The 17,124-nt window shown below is 43.8% G+C and overlaps 1 protein-coding gene across 1 annotated transcript in view; it reads right to left on the reverse strand.

The window, feature by feature from the left end:
• The window catches only part of slit3 (slit homolog 3 (Drosophila)), a 239,000-nt gene extending 222,229 nt beyond the window's left edge, over positions 1-16,771 (reverse strand). The window contains exon 1 of the mRNA XM_076738815.1: positions 16,061-16,771. Coding sequence (XP_076594930.1) covers positions 16,061-16,251 — 191 coding nt within the window. The 5' untranslated portion in view covers positions 16,252-16,771. The remainder of the gene's footprint in view (positions 1-16,060) is intronic.
• Between the last annotated feature and the right edge of the window lie 353 nt (positions 16,772-17,124).

Consider the following 17,124-nt stretch of genomic DNA (forward strand, 5'->3'; position numbering starts at 1 on the left):
CAAACACAAACAAACAGAAACCAAAACATCCACCATACAGGCACCAGGAGAAAAATGCACACACAGTCACATGTCCACACACACAAACTCCTGCTGCTATGAATTATTGAGAAGCAAATTTTCCAGAAAAAAAAAAAAAAAAAAAAAAAAAAAGTGGGATGAAATTATTTTCTCTTTCCATCATCAGAGTTTAAAAGCTTATCGTGTTTCCTGGCTGTCATTCAATCTGTTTTAACTACGGGTGCACAATGTATGCATGCTGCAATATGAACTGGCTGCCTGAGTGTGTGCGTGTGTGTAGACTGGTTCCCTTTACACGGGTATGCTGTTTATTGAAACGCAGTCGTACTGGAGGAATTAGAGCAAGGGGGGAAAAAAACACACAAGAGCACAAACAACACACACAATTTTCTCTCTTATTTCACACACACGACTCTCTTTCCCTCGCTTTGTGAGCTTTCACTCGCCCTCTCTCGCTCGCAGACACACACACTCACACGTACACATAAACAAAGTCTGGTTTTGCCAAGGCGGCCTGCGTGTGTGTTTTTCATAATACACCTAAACATTTATAAATCTGATTTAAGACCATATTAGGTTTCAAAAGGCTTCCCCAAGCAGCCATGGCAAGGACCACTAATAAGAGCCATACCCCGGCCTGAGACAGGGAGGGCTGGTGTGGGCGAGGGCAGCACTTCCCAGAGCCCAAAATGTGGTCCACGGTCCACCAGGGGTCTTTGAAAGGGCTCCAGGGTAATGAATAGTTTCAATATCTCATCTGATACAATGGGAGGCCACATAAAATGATCAAAGACTCCCACCCACTACAGTACAGACACTTCTCTAAATAATAAGACAAATAAGTCCTCGGAACGAGGTCGCAGTCATGTGAGGCTTCTATTTGAGGATGCTTGACACAAGACAGAGAAGAAGGAGGTACAAAAACCTCCATGCAAAACCTCGAAAGGTTTTTAGTGGTGCAACAAAGAGCCTTAAACCAGCACAGATCAGATGACCGTGTGTCATGTGAAGGGATCACTCATAGTGACGAATCGACAGCGAATGATCACTTTTTAGCACCTTTCAGCTCATTGTTTTGGTCTTGCAGCTCCATTATTGTAGCTCACTCATCAACCTCGTTTCCAGACACAGCCCTGATAAACCGACCGAACACTAACTGCCCATCACCAAATGACAAAGTTAGGGCCTAGCTGGAGAACATAGTGGAGCATGTAGGAGAAATATTTCCCTCAGAAGATGGTGGAGACCAAACTAGAGGTAAAAGAATTTTGAATATTGGATTCACTTTTGCCAGGGGGTCAAATCAATGCTAACTTTGTCTGCTGGATGCGTGAACAGGCACCTGTTTGCTAAAATGTTTGCCCTGACACATGTTCATAAAGCTAACCACCTTTCCTACATTCCCGTATTTTTTACAACAACATTAATTCTAAAACAAATTTTTCGTCCGTTCCCTCGAGCCCAGTCAGGAAGCTCTGATGCACGTCATTCACCATTTGCTGTTTAGAACCTAATAAAGTATAAAATGCCAAAATGTTTTTTTAAGTTCTGCAACATGTCAATGAACTGACAAGGCTGAAACATAAACACAAACAATAAAAACATATCTGGTTGAATTTCAAAGGGACGCTCTGAGGTTTGGTGATGTTGGATTTATTCTAATGATAGACACGACCACATCAACAAGCGAACCAAGCACTTGGAAGCAGCAATCACGCGAAAAAATGCAAAAACCAGAAAGGAAATTCACGATGACTTGGAGTCTCATCCATCTTGCCAAAGCATTCAAGAGACCAGATAAGTTCTTGACAGCGAGCCACTCCGCCATCATCCAGACTAGATGCTGCTGGTTCTTGTCACAGGCTTTCAGTATGTGTGTAATTGCCAGTTCCTTGGAAAGCGAGGCAGCTTGATAAGCCCTCTTGGACGCGGTGAAAAATTCAATACAGCATTGATTTATCATTTTCAGCTTGAGGAAAGAGCTGCATCCACGATGAAAGAAAGTCCTTGTTGATTTGTAATTTCGAGTATCCACTCACTTTTGAGTGACTCCGAGGCAGAATCCAATCGGAAAACTTCTGTTCTTCATCACCTCACCTCTATCCACCTCCTCCCCCTCCCCCTGCTATCTATCTCTCCTTATCTTTTCGCATTTGGCCACAATCTCTCAGTTTTTCTTCATTTCCTCCCTCCTTCCCTTCATCTGACTCAAATCTCTCCTTTCCCCAGTCACTGCTCTTTAATGTCAATCTGTCAGTCCTTCACAGCCAGCTTTAACCCCATGTTCCCATCATCCTCTCCACTTTTTCTTTCTCTCCCTAATCTCCCCATTTTACAGCGTCTCCCCCTCTCTCAATCCCTCTTGTCTTATCTTTCACCGCTTCACAGTTGACTTAACACTTTTTCTTCGCCTTCCTCTGTTTTTCTCTTTGCCCATAATCTCTCCTCTTTTATCTCAATCTTTCACTCTTTTACAGTTGGCTACATTTTTCCCTACGCTTCTCTTTTTTCTCTGCCGTCTCTCCTAATCTCTCCATCCTTATCTCCATCTTCCTCTTGTTCACAGTGGAAACTTCTGCTCTCACCAGGGAAACTGCTCTGGAGACAAACAAACAGTGACGACACAGGGCCAGGTGGAGAGCCATGGCACCGCCTTATCCAACATCACCACCTCAAAACGGAGAGTCAAGGCCGCCGGCAGAGCAGAACGAGATGTGGTGCGAAATTAAACGTCAATTAAAACTTTTGGTCATTCAAATAAACATCATTTCATGATTTGCCCTCTCAGACAACCTGCATGCGTTCCACTGTGGATTTTATTCATTTGTCATACCATGACAGTGCACTACAATGTGTACAGAACTGCATGTGTTATTTTCATTTCAGGTCTAAGATCAGTGAAGATGAAGAGTGAGCGGTAGCTGTTAACATCAATCCTTAGGGCATAAATTTCAGTTTGAGAAGCCGACCATTTATAGCAAACGGCCGCACAGTCGATTTGGTGAAAATGGCTCAGCTCTCTGAGGATCGATCCGGCTTTTCAGTTGCACACATGAACGTTAAATCTTAATGAAATCAGAAATACCAAAATCTTAGCACATGAGGAGGAGGCCTGGGGGTCGGAATGAAATGCAACATGAACAAACACTGGTAGGACGTCTGGGCCACACTGACTCCGTCTACCTGTGCGTGATGGCTGAACTGCTGCAGCTCACAAGTGTTTGGTGTCCATACAGACAGTATTGCTGCTGCCAGCCTCTTTCTACATTGACTTTGCCTTTGATAATGGCTTGATAATGGATAAGCTTTTTTCACATCTCTGTCCCCTCTTCTACAAACACTGAAGCTGTGCTGAAAGGTGTAATGCTGCTGGTATGATGCCACTATCGCTATCACCATCCTCTGTCGCTACCTTGGAAGGTGTGAAACTGTTGTGCATTCAGAAAAGGACTCAGATAATCCCACGTTATAAGACCTTTGTGTCAAAATTAAATTCTGAATAAGAAGTCGTGTGTGCACGCGTCTGCGCCCACAGCCTTAAATGACTGAAAACTCTCAGCCAATAAAAAAGGCAGCAGAGGATCTGAATGACCTAAAGCTAGTGAGGCGGCCATTTTTACGCACCTGGTCTGCTGAAGTGTGGGTGTCCACCCCACCCAGCAGTAAAGCTTAACTTGGCTTTAAATTTAACTGACCAGCTGGCAGTCAGACAACTAACAAGAGGCTTTAGTACAAAAGCTCTAACCACTATTTGTTTCCATTACAGGCAGAGGTAAGGCACACGTGTGTGTGTGTGTGTGTGTGTGTGTGTGTGTGTGTGTGTGTGTGTGTGTGTGTGTGTGTGTGTGTTTGCAAGGGATAAGACAAGAATGCAAACAGCAGGTGTTCAGGGAATTAATATACCATACAACACCCACACTCACACACGCATACACACAGACACACATAAACAAAGGCACAGAGAGCTCCCCACCACATCTCACCCCAAACCACTGAAACCAGTGAACCTTACAGTCTGGCTGCCTTGGGCCGGCATACTGGTTGACTTTACACACACAGGTTTGGTGTGTGTGTGTTTGTGTGTGTGTGGTGGGGGGGGGGCTGATTCATTTACAGCACAGCTTTATTGGTTGGCTACACCACAGAGACTGAGAAAAAACAGAGAAATAACTATTAGAGAGGAATGTTAAACAAATGACAGATCAGGTGACAAAGACTCCCGAGAGCTGACTGGAATGAGAAGCTGGACTGTGGTGAAAACCGTGAAAATGAAGGGAACACATGAGTTAAAATGTTTGACGTGCCGGGTTGTTGGCCGGTCAGCTGTGTTTCTCTTTCTGTCTTTATCTCAATCTGTCCTGCTTTTGTTTTCTTGACCTTTGCCCTTTTTTCCCAACCCCGTACAACAATGAGGAATAACTTCTGTAAAGTTTCTTCTCTGTGTTCTGTCTCTGTCTCCAACACTGTGACATTTCCCCTTTCTACTTTTCTCTCTATCAGGCACTGCATCCTTATCTCTCCATCCCTCCATCCTCTCCCTTTCATCCTTTGTTGTTCTGCGTCCGACGCTTCGTTTCCGAATGCGTTCGCTTCCTGTCCTAATCTCCTGTTATTTTCCACAAAGCTCTTGTAGTCCTTCACTTTCTCATTTCTCCTTTCTTGTTTTTCATTCCCCTCTCTCTCTCAGATAGGTATGCTCAATTTCGCCTCTCTAAATCTCCCAGTTACGCGAGGAATCCTAATTGCCTTCTTCCTTTTCCTGTGAGCTCCACGGTCTACAGTGCATCTGTCACCAGAAGCAGGGGGCAGCCGTCAAACGGCTTCAAAATTAGCCTTCATTACAGCTGCAATCCAGCCACTTCAAATCTTTGGATGTGATATTTAACACCTGCTCAGACCTCACTTGATATGAAGGACCTTTTTAGGCAGGAGCAGAATAAAGTTACAGTAAAACCTTTCGTCCAATCAGGACTGAAGGAGAAGGCGGCTTAGAAGCCAACCCAGTCAGAACATCGTATTTTTCTGCTAAATAATAACTGACAGTCGTTGAAAATTGATGAAATTAAACATATTCTGGGTAGAAAAGAGAAATGGGATTCAACCTTTCTCTCTCACTTTGCATGTAGGTGCACATCTAATGCAGCAAGTTAAACACCTTTGCAACTAGAAGGGCATCTCCACCAAGGCCAACAGTCACTCGTCTATGATATGCAACCACTATGTGTGTCTGGATATATTTCCAAAACTAGTAGAATTTCACAGCTGGATGTGAGTAAGACTATGATTACTTGCATGATACATGTGTATTGATGTTCCCATTGCCACACCTTAGTCTGAGAAGAAAGCGTTGTTACAGATGTGCCGGTTCTCCAATGAAATCACTAAGTGCTCCATAATGACTGATTTCTGTATAAAGCTAATTCTGCCAGCTACATGTGTCAACTATCCCAGAGGATTACTGTTACCTATGGATGTGAAATGTTATCTGGAGTCATCGTATTTCTACAATTGGCTGTGTTTTGTCACAACTTAACTTTACTACCATCTACTGGATTTTAAGGTGTAGTATGGCTTTAATTCCGCCATCTACCTCACAATGTTAACAAAAGTGGAAAATAATTTCACGTATACGCCCTATGATTCAGATCAGCCCCCAAAAATTTAATAGGTTCTTCTCTGGCTCATGTTAAAGCCTTTCAAGTTTCAAGAAAATGGGGCCAGTTGTCTTTCCATAATCCAGCTGACAAAACGGATAAACAGACTCACAAACCGAACTGAAAACATTAGCTCCTTGGCTGAGGTAATAAAGGTTGAAGACAAGGAGTTGGCAATAAAGGCCAACAAATTCAATTACCTTTTGTTTTTTTTCATCAATGATTCAGTGATTACAAATCAGAAAAAGATGAGATACCATAAACAAGAGTTAGACCAAAAGGGTTACATAAATAAAAATGCATTGGTAAGTTAAGAAGGAAACTGGGTTGACAAAAGCACAAACTAATGGTCAGATTAGAAGCACTGTCCGAGCATCATCAGCGAAAAATCAACGTCAAGCTCCCATCAGAACTACAACACAGTGATTAAACCAGTAAATGTATGAAGTCTACAAGGGTAAAACCAGTCTAATATACAATAATTTAACAGTAATTTATTTGAACTTGAAATGTTGTCATACTGGCTTCAAAGCCATGAAAAATAATATATATATTTAATATTCAAACTGGATGTAAACTTTTAAGCTGCAGTTCAAACTTGGCATGAAGAGCTCGTGTTTCCAAGAGGAAACCTTGAGTGAGTCAAATCTAAAACTCAACTGCGTGTTCTTAGTTCCTGTATAAATGATTACATGTCACATAAATTCTAAAATTCTCCCTGTCTCTGTTTGCAGTCCATGTATCGTCTACAAGAGTCTACAAGTTTTGGAAAATCTGTGGGTTTTGAAGAGCTTTTGGTCTCCGGTGCAACCGTTTACTGCTGCTTTGAATCTGTGTCACAGTGATGCTAATAAGTAATGAACTCTCTTGTATTACAGAACTGCTCTCTGGGATACACAGCAATCATCACAAGGAAGTTTTGGGCACTCACATCACTCACACAACAAAAAGCCTGTGAACAAGTGCGTACACACAAAAGTTCAGACCAACGTTATGTAGAGTCAGTGTGCTGAAACCTGATATCGCTCAGGCCAAACAAAAATAAATAAAAGGATTCAGTGTGTCATCACCAGATTTATTCAATGCAGCGAAAGCTTTGCAACATCATTCAGACTATCAGACAGGGGGATTGTGGAGCGTTTCAATGAAAAATACTATTTATGAAAGGCTTTTTTCAAAAACAACAGCAAATTAGCACTCATGACTTAAGTCTGGGCAGTTTCTAAAATCCTGGCTGCGGCCCTGAAGAGGACATGCAGACAAACAGAGCAAGAGAAAACAGATAGACGCAAACATCCCTGCAAACATCTGTGTGGGATTTTTGTCCAGCTCTTAACAAAACACTGGTGGTCTCATGCTTGAACAAGATATCTTTCTCTCTCTGAATCTCTCTGGTTTCTTCCCCTGACTCCGCCTGTCTCTCATTCATTTTCTGCAGCAGCTCTTCTCACGTCTTCTGCCTTCAACATAGATCATAAGTCGGCTTTTACTCCCTTCATTTATCCCAGTGATGGATAAAATAGCAAGGACCATCACAGCGACACCTGACTCTGAGAAATCATGGTCCTTCTTGAAATCATATATCTGTCGGCGGCACCGCCTTTAAACCAAGCACCCACAGTCTTAAATCAGCCGTGCATCTCCACTAATTAAATGTATCTGAATTAAAAAGTAGCCCAATTATTCAAGCCTGGCTTCCTACCACCTGTATATAAAGCATGTAATATGTTCACAGACAGCCATCAAATTCAGCCACAGTAGAATTTACACAGCAAAAGCAAACATTTGCTAACACCAAACGATCTGCCTGGGCTTACAGCCGCGACAGCGAGTCACTTCCCACTGCTGGAGATTGTTTTTCATGTAGGCTCTGAATGCTTCTCGGAAACATTCTGACACTTGACATTTCACATTTCGTCTGGCCGACGTTCCTCGCCGCACATTTGTCACAATGGCTCAGAATCTTGGCTTATTGGAGGCATTTGCAATGTCCAGAATGCTAACAATGCTAAGAGCAACTAAACAAAAGGCGGGAGAACTCGTTTCCCGAAAAAATCTAGGGAAGAAAGAGAGGAGAGGAGCGGGGGAAGAAGAGCAGAGACGCTGATGATAAAGGAGCCATTAGTCAGTAAAATATTTTCCCTCCAACAGACTGGACATTCAGTCCATAAAGGGGAATCTTGTCTCAGTGGTGCACAAAACAGCTCCCTCCATCTCATCTGCACTTTAATTCCTGAACTCTGTGTCGATTTGGCTCAATTTTATCCTCATGTTAGCATTTTCTACCTCTCTTCTATCCATCTTTCAGCTTTACATCCTTCGGCATCGTCCTCCTCTTTTGCATTAAATATCCCAGACTGATCGGATTTTGTTGAAATCCGGGGGAGTAATGCGTCTCCTCTCTGTGTCTCATCTGCTGTTGCTTTGTTTTCTGTCTGTCACAATTTATCCCTCTCTCCCTCATAGTCTCTATTCAATGTTAATGCCACTCAACCTCAGGAAATTCATAGTTTGGTGTCGCTGTTAACCACGCAGGCTTGACCACATTAGGGAGTCGCCTGCAAGCATCCCTTTCTTTTAGAGCCACGAGCCAAAAGGGCTGTAAACCAGCGCTGTATTTGGTTAGCTCTTTTCTTTTCTGGAGTTTATAGGGCCGCATTGCTTTTGTCTAGATTTACTACTGCTGTACTGTAAGTGAATGGGGGTGCGGTGGGGGTGGAGGGGTAATTTGGCCGCTGAGAGGCCACTTGACAAGAACAAGGACTTCTGCTTCCTCAACAGAGGCCAAGTCAGAAAAAAAAAAAAAAGAGAGACTGAGCGAGCGAGAGGATAAGAGAACGAGAGAGGTTAGGATGAATGAGAGGCTGAGAGAGAGAGTGAACGATAGAGACCAAGCTTGAGAGACGGAGAGATGGAGAAACGCACACACGTTCAATGCACTGACCAGTTTCTCAAGCCGAACATAAACAGTCTGTCACTTTGAGCTGAGCACTGCACCCAAAAGAGAAAACTATGGTGCAAGTCACACTCTCAGACTGTACACGCATGTTGCATGCACTGCCACATGCACACAGATATGATGAATACACACACACACTATGGAGGGCCACACAAAGCAACACATGCTGAGGAGAACATCCCCGCAGAAGGGATGTGATGTGTTGCTTTGGTGACGGTGGCCTAACAAAACAGTGGCATAGCTTGTTAACATCAAACGATTGCAAAGCGCACTGCGCGCACACACACACACACACACACAAGCTCAGACTGGTGTTATGACACACACTCTGAAGTCCTCCGGGCTGAGGACTTCTGTTGCAGCAGAAAGTCACAGAAGGTCATTCGTGACTCGGGGTAGTTTCTATGTGACACAGTCTCTCTTTCCCTCGTTATATGTCAAAGTTTCCAACTACAACCAATTGCATCTTTAATCCAGTGAAAGCTGGAGAGAGTATCCACTGTGCGTATGTGTGTGTCTTTGCCTAATGATGAGGGTGCACTGTACGCGTGTGGCCGCATGCATAAATTCACTTAAGTGCTTAATACATTCATGATTATGAATTTCAATTTGCAATATAAATATACCTTTTTCAAGTGTGCATGCGTCTGTGTGCTCTTGTACCATCTTTGTGAGGATTTCTGAGTTCGTTCAGACCTTGAGAGTGAGGATATTTCTGGAGAGTGACGACATTTTGGCTGGTCCTCGCAACTTCAAAGGGTTGTTTGAGGATTAAAAGAAAATTCTAGTTTTACACAAAGTGGGTCTTTTTTTTAGTAGTATTGGCCATCAAACCACCATTCTTATCTGCAATAATATCACACAGAAAGTTAATTGCTGAGATCTTGTAGTGTAATAACATTGTTTAATATAAGCAAAGACCAAAATCTGTCAGACAATCATACAGGTCTGTTTTAAATCAACCCCCAGGTTAGCAAAACTTTCTTTGAAGGGGAAATGGAGGCAAACTGTGAAATAATCACCCAAATTGTTGGCTGCAAACATCCATCACAGTTAAGAGGCCTTCTTTGTGGTCCAACCTGCAAAACTTTCAGTTGTGCGCACACACAGTCCGTTTTTCTATGCATGCGCTCACTTCCAGCTTATCCTCCGAACAAAATGGTTTAGATCATCTGGTTAACTGTTGGCTTGTTTACAACCCGTTTGATCATCGCCTCATTTCTAACGCTTCCTGGTGGGAACGTTCCCAGAGCTCAGCCATTGCTTTGGAACAAAGCAACGTGAAATAAAATGTAATGAGTACAATAGATACAAACAATGTCCAAAAAAACGACATAAATAAGACCAAAGTTGAAATAAGCTGTAATTGTCCTTTAAGGGTTCAGTTCAGAATTAGGCTTGGTTGGTGTTTGGCATAGCTGTGACGGTTAAGGTTAAGGAAAGGGCCGAGGAATGCATAATGTCAGCGAGGGTCTTCACAAGTGCGGTTCAATGATGGGTACATCCATGCATACCTTTAAGTGTCTGCCTCATTTTCCATACATATGTCAGTGTGTGTGTGCACCTCTTGTTTTATGTATACGGTACATGTGAATACTGTGTATATGTGCATGTTCTAATTCTGCCAGCTTGCTCTGTTTCCCAGAAGGGCAGAGCCCACTGTCAGTGCCAGCTGGCTGCCTCCTTGGCAGACTGAAAGTAATTATAAAGAAAGGTCAACTGCCCGCACACTGGAGAAACTTGGGGAAGAGAATATCACCCACTGACCTAGAACTGGAGCCTAAATATTGGTTACCCTCACTTGTGCCATTTGGCATACCATTACTGAACCAAGCATACTTGCAGTTGGAAGGGCACAAAATGGTTACCACGAGATGGCCGCAGATGATAGGCGTGACATTAAGAGGCTGTTTGAGAACAGCAAGCTCATTGTGGTTTTTACTTCTTAGTTTAGACTTGTCTGCTATAGCAATAACACTCTGCTGCTCCTCAGATGTATTACATCACCATCATACCCACGATAACAGTAAAGAACACTCTTCATTGAATGATGGCTTTTATTCAACAGTTACCAAAGCATGTGTGCTGACTGAAGCTTCCCTCAAAGCAGCAGACACACACTGAAATTCAGTACAAGCTAAATATTTCACTTAGAAACTCCCTGGTTTCTGCAAAAGTTGGCAAAGCGCCAACACAGCATGGTTCGTGGAAATCATCAAAACAGTTGGAATGCATCTCTGGCCTATAAGACGTCTTGGCTGTGGCTAGCAGCTGTATACAACACAATATTATTTGCGCTGACTTCAGGCAAATGCTCTGGGCCACAACTGAAAGCAGCTGGAGTGAACAGCACAGCACTTCAGTGATTGCAGATTGTTCCTGATCCAATCAAATTATTCCAAATTTTGGGGACGGGACCTGTGTCAGCGCAAATTAGCTGGTCTGCAACATGCACAGGTTAGCACCAAAAAACACACACACACACAGATTCCAGTCCCACCATGGAATGCCGTTTCATAGCTGAGGGTGTGGTGGTTCCAGCGTCCATTGACCAATCAACACCAAGCTTTGATAAGAGCCAGAAGCAGAAGCTGGAACGTGTGTGTGTGTGTGTGTGTGTGTGTGTGTGTGTGACACAGACACAGCAGGATTGTATTGTTGTGCGCTCCGTGGTAGGTTGGCACGCTGAGGGGAAATGGGAGCTGTGAAAACTCTACTGGAGAGATGCTGTTGGCAACCTGAAGGTGTGTGTGAGTGTGTGTTGGAGGGGGAGGTGGAGGTCAGAGAGGGACTGGTGAAGAGAGGCAGGGAGGAGGCGAAGGAAAAGAAAAGATGGTGGAGCGAGGCAAAGGTGAGAAAAAAGACACAGAGGAAAGTAACGCAAAGACTGCAAGGGAAGGTCGAGGGATGGGGAGAAAGAGATGTAGGAAAGAGAAACAAAGTCAGGGCAAAGATGAGGAGCTGGAAAGGGAAATAAAAGGAAAGACGGAGAGAAAGCGCCAGACGAGGCTAGAGAAAGCAGAGAAGGTGTTGCTCGTAAAAACCCTGCCAAAACGTCCTCAAAGTGCCGTTTAGCGGGGGAACAGAAAAATAGGCAGTTAAAATCAGAATTAGTTTATGTAAAGTTGGCTCAGGCAGTTTGCCGCTTCCAGCAGTGAACTCATTCAACTGAAAACATCAACACACACGTACTCACTTTCACATGCTGTGCATCTATATATATAGATGTGATCATGCAAGTACAGACGGACACTCACACGCACGCGTACATCCACGGTTCTAACACAAAAATGTCCTGATTGCAGCTCAATCAATTGAAGGCCCCCACTGGAGTTTCCACCATTCAATTTCCCCACATTTCACAGCAGTTGGGGCAACAGTTTGGAATTTGCAGCTCTAAAAATCAGCACTCCAGGCTGTGTGTGTGTGTGTGTGTGTGTGTGTGTGTGTGTGTGTGTGTGTGTGTGTGTGTGTCTGCGGTCCCTGTAGGGCAGGTGTGAATTGGACACGGGAGAGAAAAGCCGTCCCTGTTTTCCAATTCATTTTGCCCAGCATCGTTAAGCCTGTTAAGCCTCCCCCCAAAACCCTCCACTCAAATTAGATGCAAATGAGGTCTCAAGTGGCTTCCCAAGGAGGACATTACGGAATTGACTGGCCTGAGGTAATCTGCAAGGCTGCCTGTGAGTGCATGTGTGTGTGTGTGTTAAGTGAACAGATGAGGCCACCACTGTTTCTCTCTCGTTAACCTTTCCAAATGCTCTGTTTACAATAGTGAAGAAAACCAGGCTTATAAAGAGATTCATTCTGTAGTTATGACAGGTGGACCCTGGCTCTGAATACGGCTCCCAACCTTTACTTGTGGAGGCGGTGGAAGTGAACTGGGTTCCAAGTTATATACTGTGTGTAATAAAGAGAGTAAGTGGGGACTAACTCTAAAGCTTAAAGGACCACACTGGTGATTTTACAAATTTTACAGTGCCAACCATTTTCCATTTTGATTGACTTCCTCCCCTCTAGGCAGCCTTGGCCATTCAAAGAAAAAGTTTGCCATTGTCGACTTCTTCAGTGTTGCACATCGGTGTGTCCGAAAGCTATTTCATCATGTACTTAACTTTTTTCTTGTGCCGGATTTCCCCCCAATCTGTGTCATGTTCTTCTTCACTGCGCAGTGATTTTCTACACTTGTCTTCAGTGACCTCCACAGAGTCTGTCTGAATTTGTTTGATTCTGTACATGTGGCCCAGGAGAGCGATAAAAGGAGCAGTCAACTAGTAGCCGAAAAAGATTTTCCACTGAAGATAAGGCGAGAGTAATGTCTTTTACTCCAACACCACATGTCTTGTGGCTTCGCTGCAGAGTATTCTGTACCTCCTCTTCTCTCCGGACGTCTCTGAACGTCATTATTTCAACTTATCCGCAAAACGGCGATTCTCTGAAGAAGTGTTTGCCATTTTAGTTTGCGGATCGACCAACAATTCTGCATGAGACACAACCAAATGTCACAATCAGACGGATGGATCACCATGAGAATGTGTAACAGGGGGGTTAAATGTAGAGTGCATCAGCGTCCTGTGTTGTTTTCCATTCACGATCAACATAAGCAAACAGAGCTGCCTGTGACGAAGGTAAACAGCTAACCACACTGGAAACTGTATTTAGCAATATTATGTCCAAAACAAGAGTGTTTGCAACACACTGATCATGCAGACTAACGGCAGAGTAGCTATTATGGTCCTGTACAATAGTGATTTGAAGTTTCTGAAGTTTCCATGGGCTTTTTAATTGGTCCTTCTTTACCGTGACTTTTGGCCATCATGGGAATCCATTGTACGTGTTGTGAATCCGAGCAGACTTCGACCTCCGTGAAAGAAGCAAGCTTTTCTTAAAAGCCTTCGAGGTGTGAGGATCTAATCATGAAAACAGTTTGTTTTTTTTGTTACTGGAGTATTCTTATAAACCCATGTGTCCTCGTGCACCGTTCCGCTGTCCAAATTGATGCATACCAATGTCCAGCCAGTTACCTCAACAGTGTGACATTGCAACTTTGACCAAATGGAACATCTTGCTGCCAGGAAACTTCTGAAATAACAGATTCAATAAATTTAAATATATTCATGAGTTGATTTTGATGTTGATTGCCAGTTTTCAGCGCCATAAAAACTGCTCCTTTATATCAGAATATTGACTTTGGCATAGTAAATCTGTCTTTTCTCTCTCAGGACACAAGATAAAGGGGGGAAACAAGTCTTAGAAAATCATTTAGCATGTGAATCTCTAACATGGTATGATCATTTTAAAAGCACTGAATGTTAAAGGTAAGGAAATATCAAAAATCAGTGAGAGAAAGCTTTGCTGCAAATGAGGCGTTTTTACTCACAACTTAACAAACTTGGCACTTCTGTTACTAGACTCAGCTGTCCACATGGACTTCTTCCCAGTTGTCAAACCCAAATCCCTGCTCAGGGCAATAATGCTCATCTCTCTTTTCTAAAAATTTTTCCCATCTGCCATAACCTTTAGAACTGGAATCTCATCCATTTTAATGTTTCCCATCTTAGACTCCCTCAAATATATCTGCAGAGAGAGACAAAGAAGAAGGCAGGAGGAGAGAACGATGAAAAGAGCAACTCCGGGCCAAAGTCACAGCTGAAACACTGACCTGGATAAATCAGGGAAACATAAACACATAGTTTCTGGAGTGAAAGGGGAGGGAGGGGGCACTGCTACCCCAAATATTCCACCCGGGGGACCCCAGCGAGAGGCGGGGGACCCCCTTATCCCACCTTCCCATCACAGCCCGCTCTAATTATTTATTTTCCTAGGGTGTAAATGTCTTCGGGGGATTGCTGTGTAAAAGCCAACAGGTCCTGGGAGGTCACAACAGCCCTGTGGGATGGAAGAGGTATGGCTTTCCTTGTTCACACTCACACATATGGACGCAAGACACACCGTCACACGAGCCAGCGCAAACATGCAGACTCAGATATACACATTTAAACACGCTCATGTAAAAGTAGAAATGCTAACCCCCCCCCCGCCACACACATCCACAAACACAGCCCCCCATTTCCCTTGCCAGCCTACTGATTGTGTTTGTTGTCTCAGGGTTAGGTCTGTTGTTGATCCCCTGCGGAGCTTTAGGCTGCTCCGTTATCATGCATAATCGCTTCCATACCTTAGCGGCATAGGTGTGTGTTTGAGAGGGCATGTGTGTGGCTGCAGGGGTGTATACGTGTCAAGATCAGGCTAGAGGTGGCGGCAGCGTCTGTCAGAGGTCTGTCTCTGCCTCAGGAATGAATATCATTTGAAACTAACTGTCATCAGGTTGGAAAAAAGCACTGGAAACAATTCCTTAAGAGTTAAATCATTGTTTAGGATTTTACACAAATCACTGAGGATCCAGGTCAACTTCAGGAACCTGTGAAAGCCTTTGGAAAGTCTTACTGCGAAGGGAGCGCAGAGGAATATAAAAAGGTTTAAGGAGCTCATTGCTTCTTCTCACCTTTCGTTTTGACCTGTTTAAAAACTTAAATGCTCACTCTAAAAGCTGCGTCAGGACTGTTTTCTTTACTGCCTCCATTCACTGGGGTCACTGGTGAATTTTAGGGCAGTTTCATGTGCACCACCAAGTGTATAACCAAAGCGGCTGCAGTCCATACTTTCAGCCAGGAGCTATACTAGTAACTTTTCCCAGGAAACTACCCATTATTGCATACGTATACAGGTAATAATATAGTGGTAGGGTGTTGTTTTGTCATCAATCACCCATATTGACCTTAAATAACTCTAAAAAATTGAAAAGCCAGCACCAACCTAAACTCACATTTTATCAAATTAAACTCACTTATTGAAGCAAAGTTTTTCTAATTCATGGCAACAACCTGATAAAGTTATTCATCTGTATGACCTGATTTAACCAGTCAGACAGATTCTTCTAATGCAAAGTAAAACAGTTCATGAGTGCTGCTCTGGGCATAAAATTTATTGTTTGTCTTACAATGATCACTGACTCCAGGTCAGAGTTTAGACGCGCTTCAATTGAACCACTCAGTAGCAGCCCCGATCCAACGATATGACTAATTTACAAGAAATCGGCAACAATACTCTATCAATTCATTGAGTCAGTCAATTCAGGTCGGCTTTAAAAACGCACCTTGTCACCGAGACGTATAGTTTGAAATGTCCAATCAAAACTGTTTTTAGGTTTCAACATCTCTCCATCGCCTCTCACAACTCAGCCCTGTGCAAACGCACCTATATGAAGTTTTCTGTACTGCAGCATGCTGCACAAATTTCACTTTTATCCCTCCGGAAATATTACGGGATTATGAGAGAAACGCGCACCACAGGGCCACGGGGCACACTGTGATGACATTTAACACAGAACAATAAGATCTGCTTCAACTGCCATTAAGATTTGACTTACAGGCGCTCGGCATTCCTCGGTATTCCTTTAGGCACAGTCTTCAAACCCAGACCCTGGCAGTCCACATGCGACCCGGAGCAGCTGCACTTGTGTGGGCATCCGGTCACCGAAGCAGCGCACACCACAAGCGCAAAAGCCAGAGCCCAAACCCGGCAACGCGCAGCACGCTTCTCCGGCCCGATCGGAGGCATGGTATCCACTCAAAGTACTTCCAAAGCCAAGTTAGTTGAAAATCCGCGGGGGGAAAAGTTGTCGTTGTGGAAGTAAGGATCCCGAAAAAGGTCAAGAGGGGCCGTTCAAGTGTGTGGTAGAATTAAAAAAAAAAAAGTGATGGGAGCCGAAATCAAGTTCGCTGAAGTTGCAGAAGTTCACCAAAGTTTCTCTCAAGATACTCGATCAGTCAGAATCTCCTTAAAACGCTCCCTTGCCATTGAAGAACAGGGTGAAAATGAGGATTTGGTTGTGACACTTGCCAAGAACAAGTTTTCTTTTAAAACATCTCACCGCGCGTCACTCGGCTCGATGCGTAAAAGTCTCCCCAAACGCTCCCCATTCACAGAGTCTCCGAGGCGAAGCTATCAGCCTGACTCCTAAACTTTCCAAGGTGAAAATGTTCAGCTCGGGTGTAACCTCCTTCCACAGAACATCCCTCCGCTGCCAGAAACACAAAGTAAGAGTTGCAGAGGAGTTGTAATCAGAAAAAAAAAAAGTTGAGAGAGCGAGGGCGCAACACAGACTGGTACGCCTGGAGGTTGTGAGAGTGAGAGAGGCAGACAGATTTGTACTTAGGTTTCCCCCAAAATCCTCTCTCTCTCTCTCTCTCTCTCTCTCTCTCTCTCTCTCTCTCTCTCTCTGTTGATGTCACCAGAAAAGAGAGTGAGAGCGCTCCACAAACTTTCACTCGTCCCTTATCTTCCCCGCAGAAACACTGTGCAAACTCGTCTACTTTCCCACACAGAGGAATAAAACTCCAAACGCTCAGTCCATGGCAGCAGTGATGCATTACAGAACATATTTTAGCTCATTTCCCGGCAGCTCGTCCCCTTTTGTCGTGGCCCATAAAT

This window comes from Chaetodon auriga, chromosome 9 (assembly GCF_051107435.1).
Source record: "Chaetodon auriga isolate fChaAug3 chromosome 9, fChaAug3.hap1, whole genome shotgun sequence".
Taxonomy (NCBI): domain Eukaryota; kingdom Metazoa; phylum Chordata; class Actinopteri; order Chaetodontiformes; family Chaetodontidae; genus Chaetodon; species Chaetodon auriga.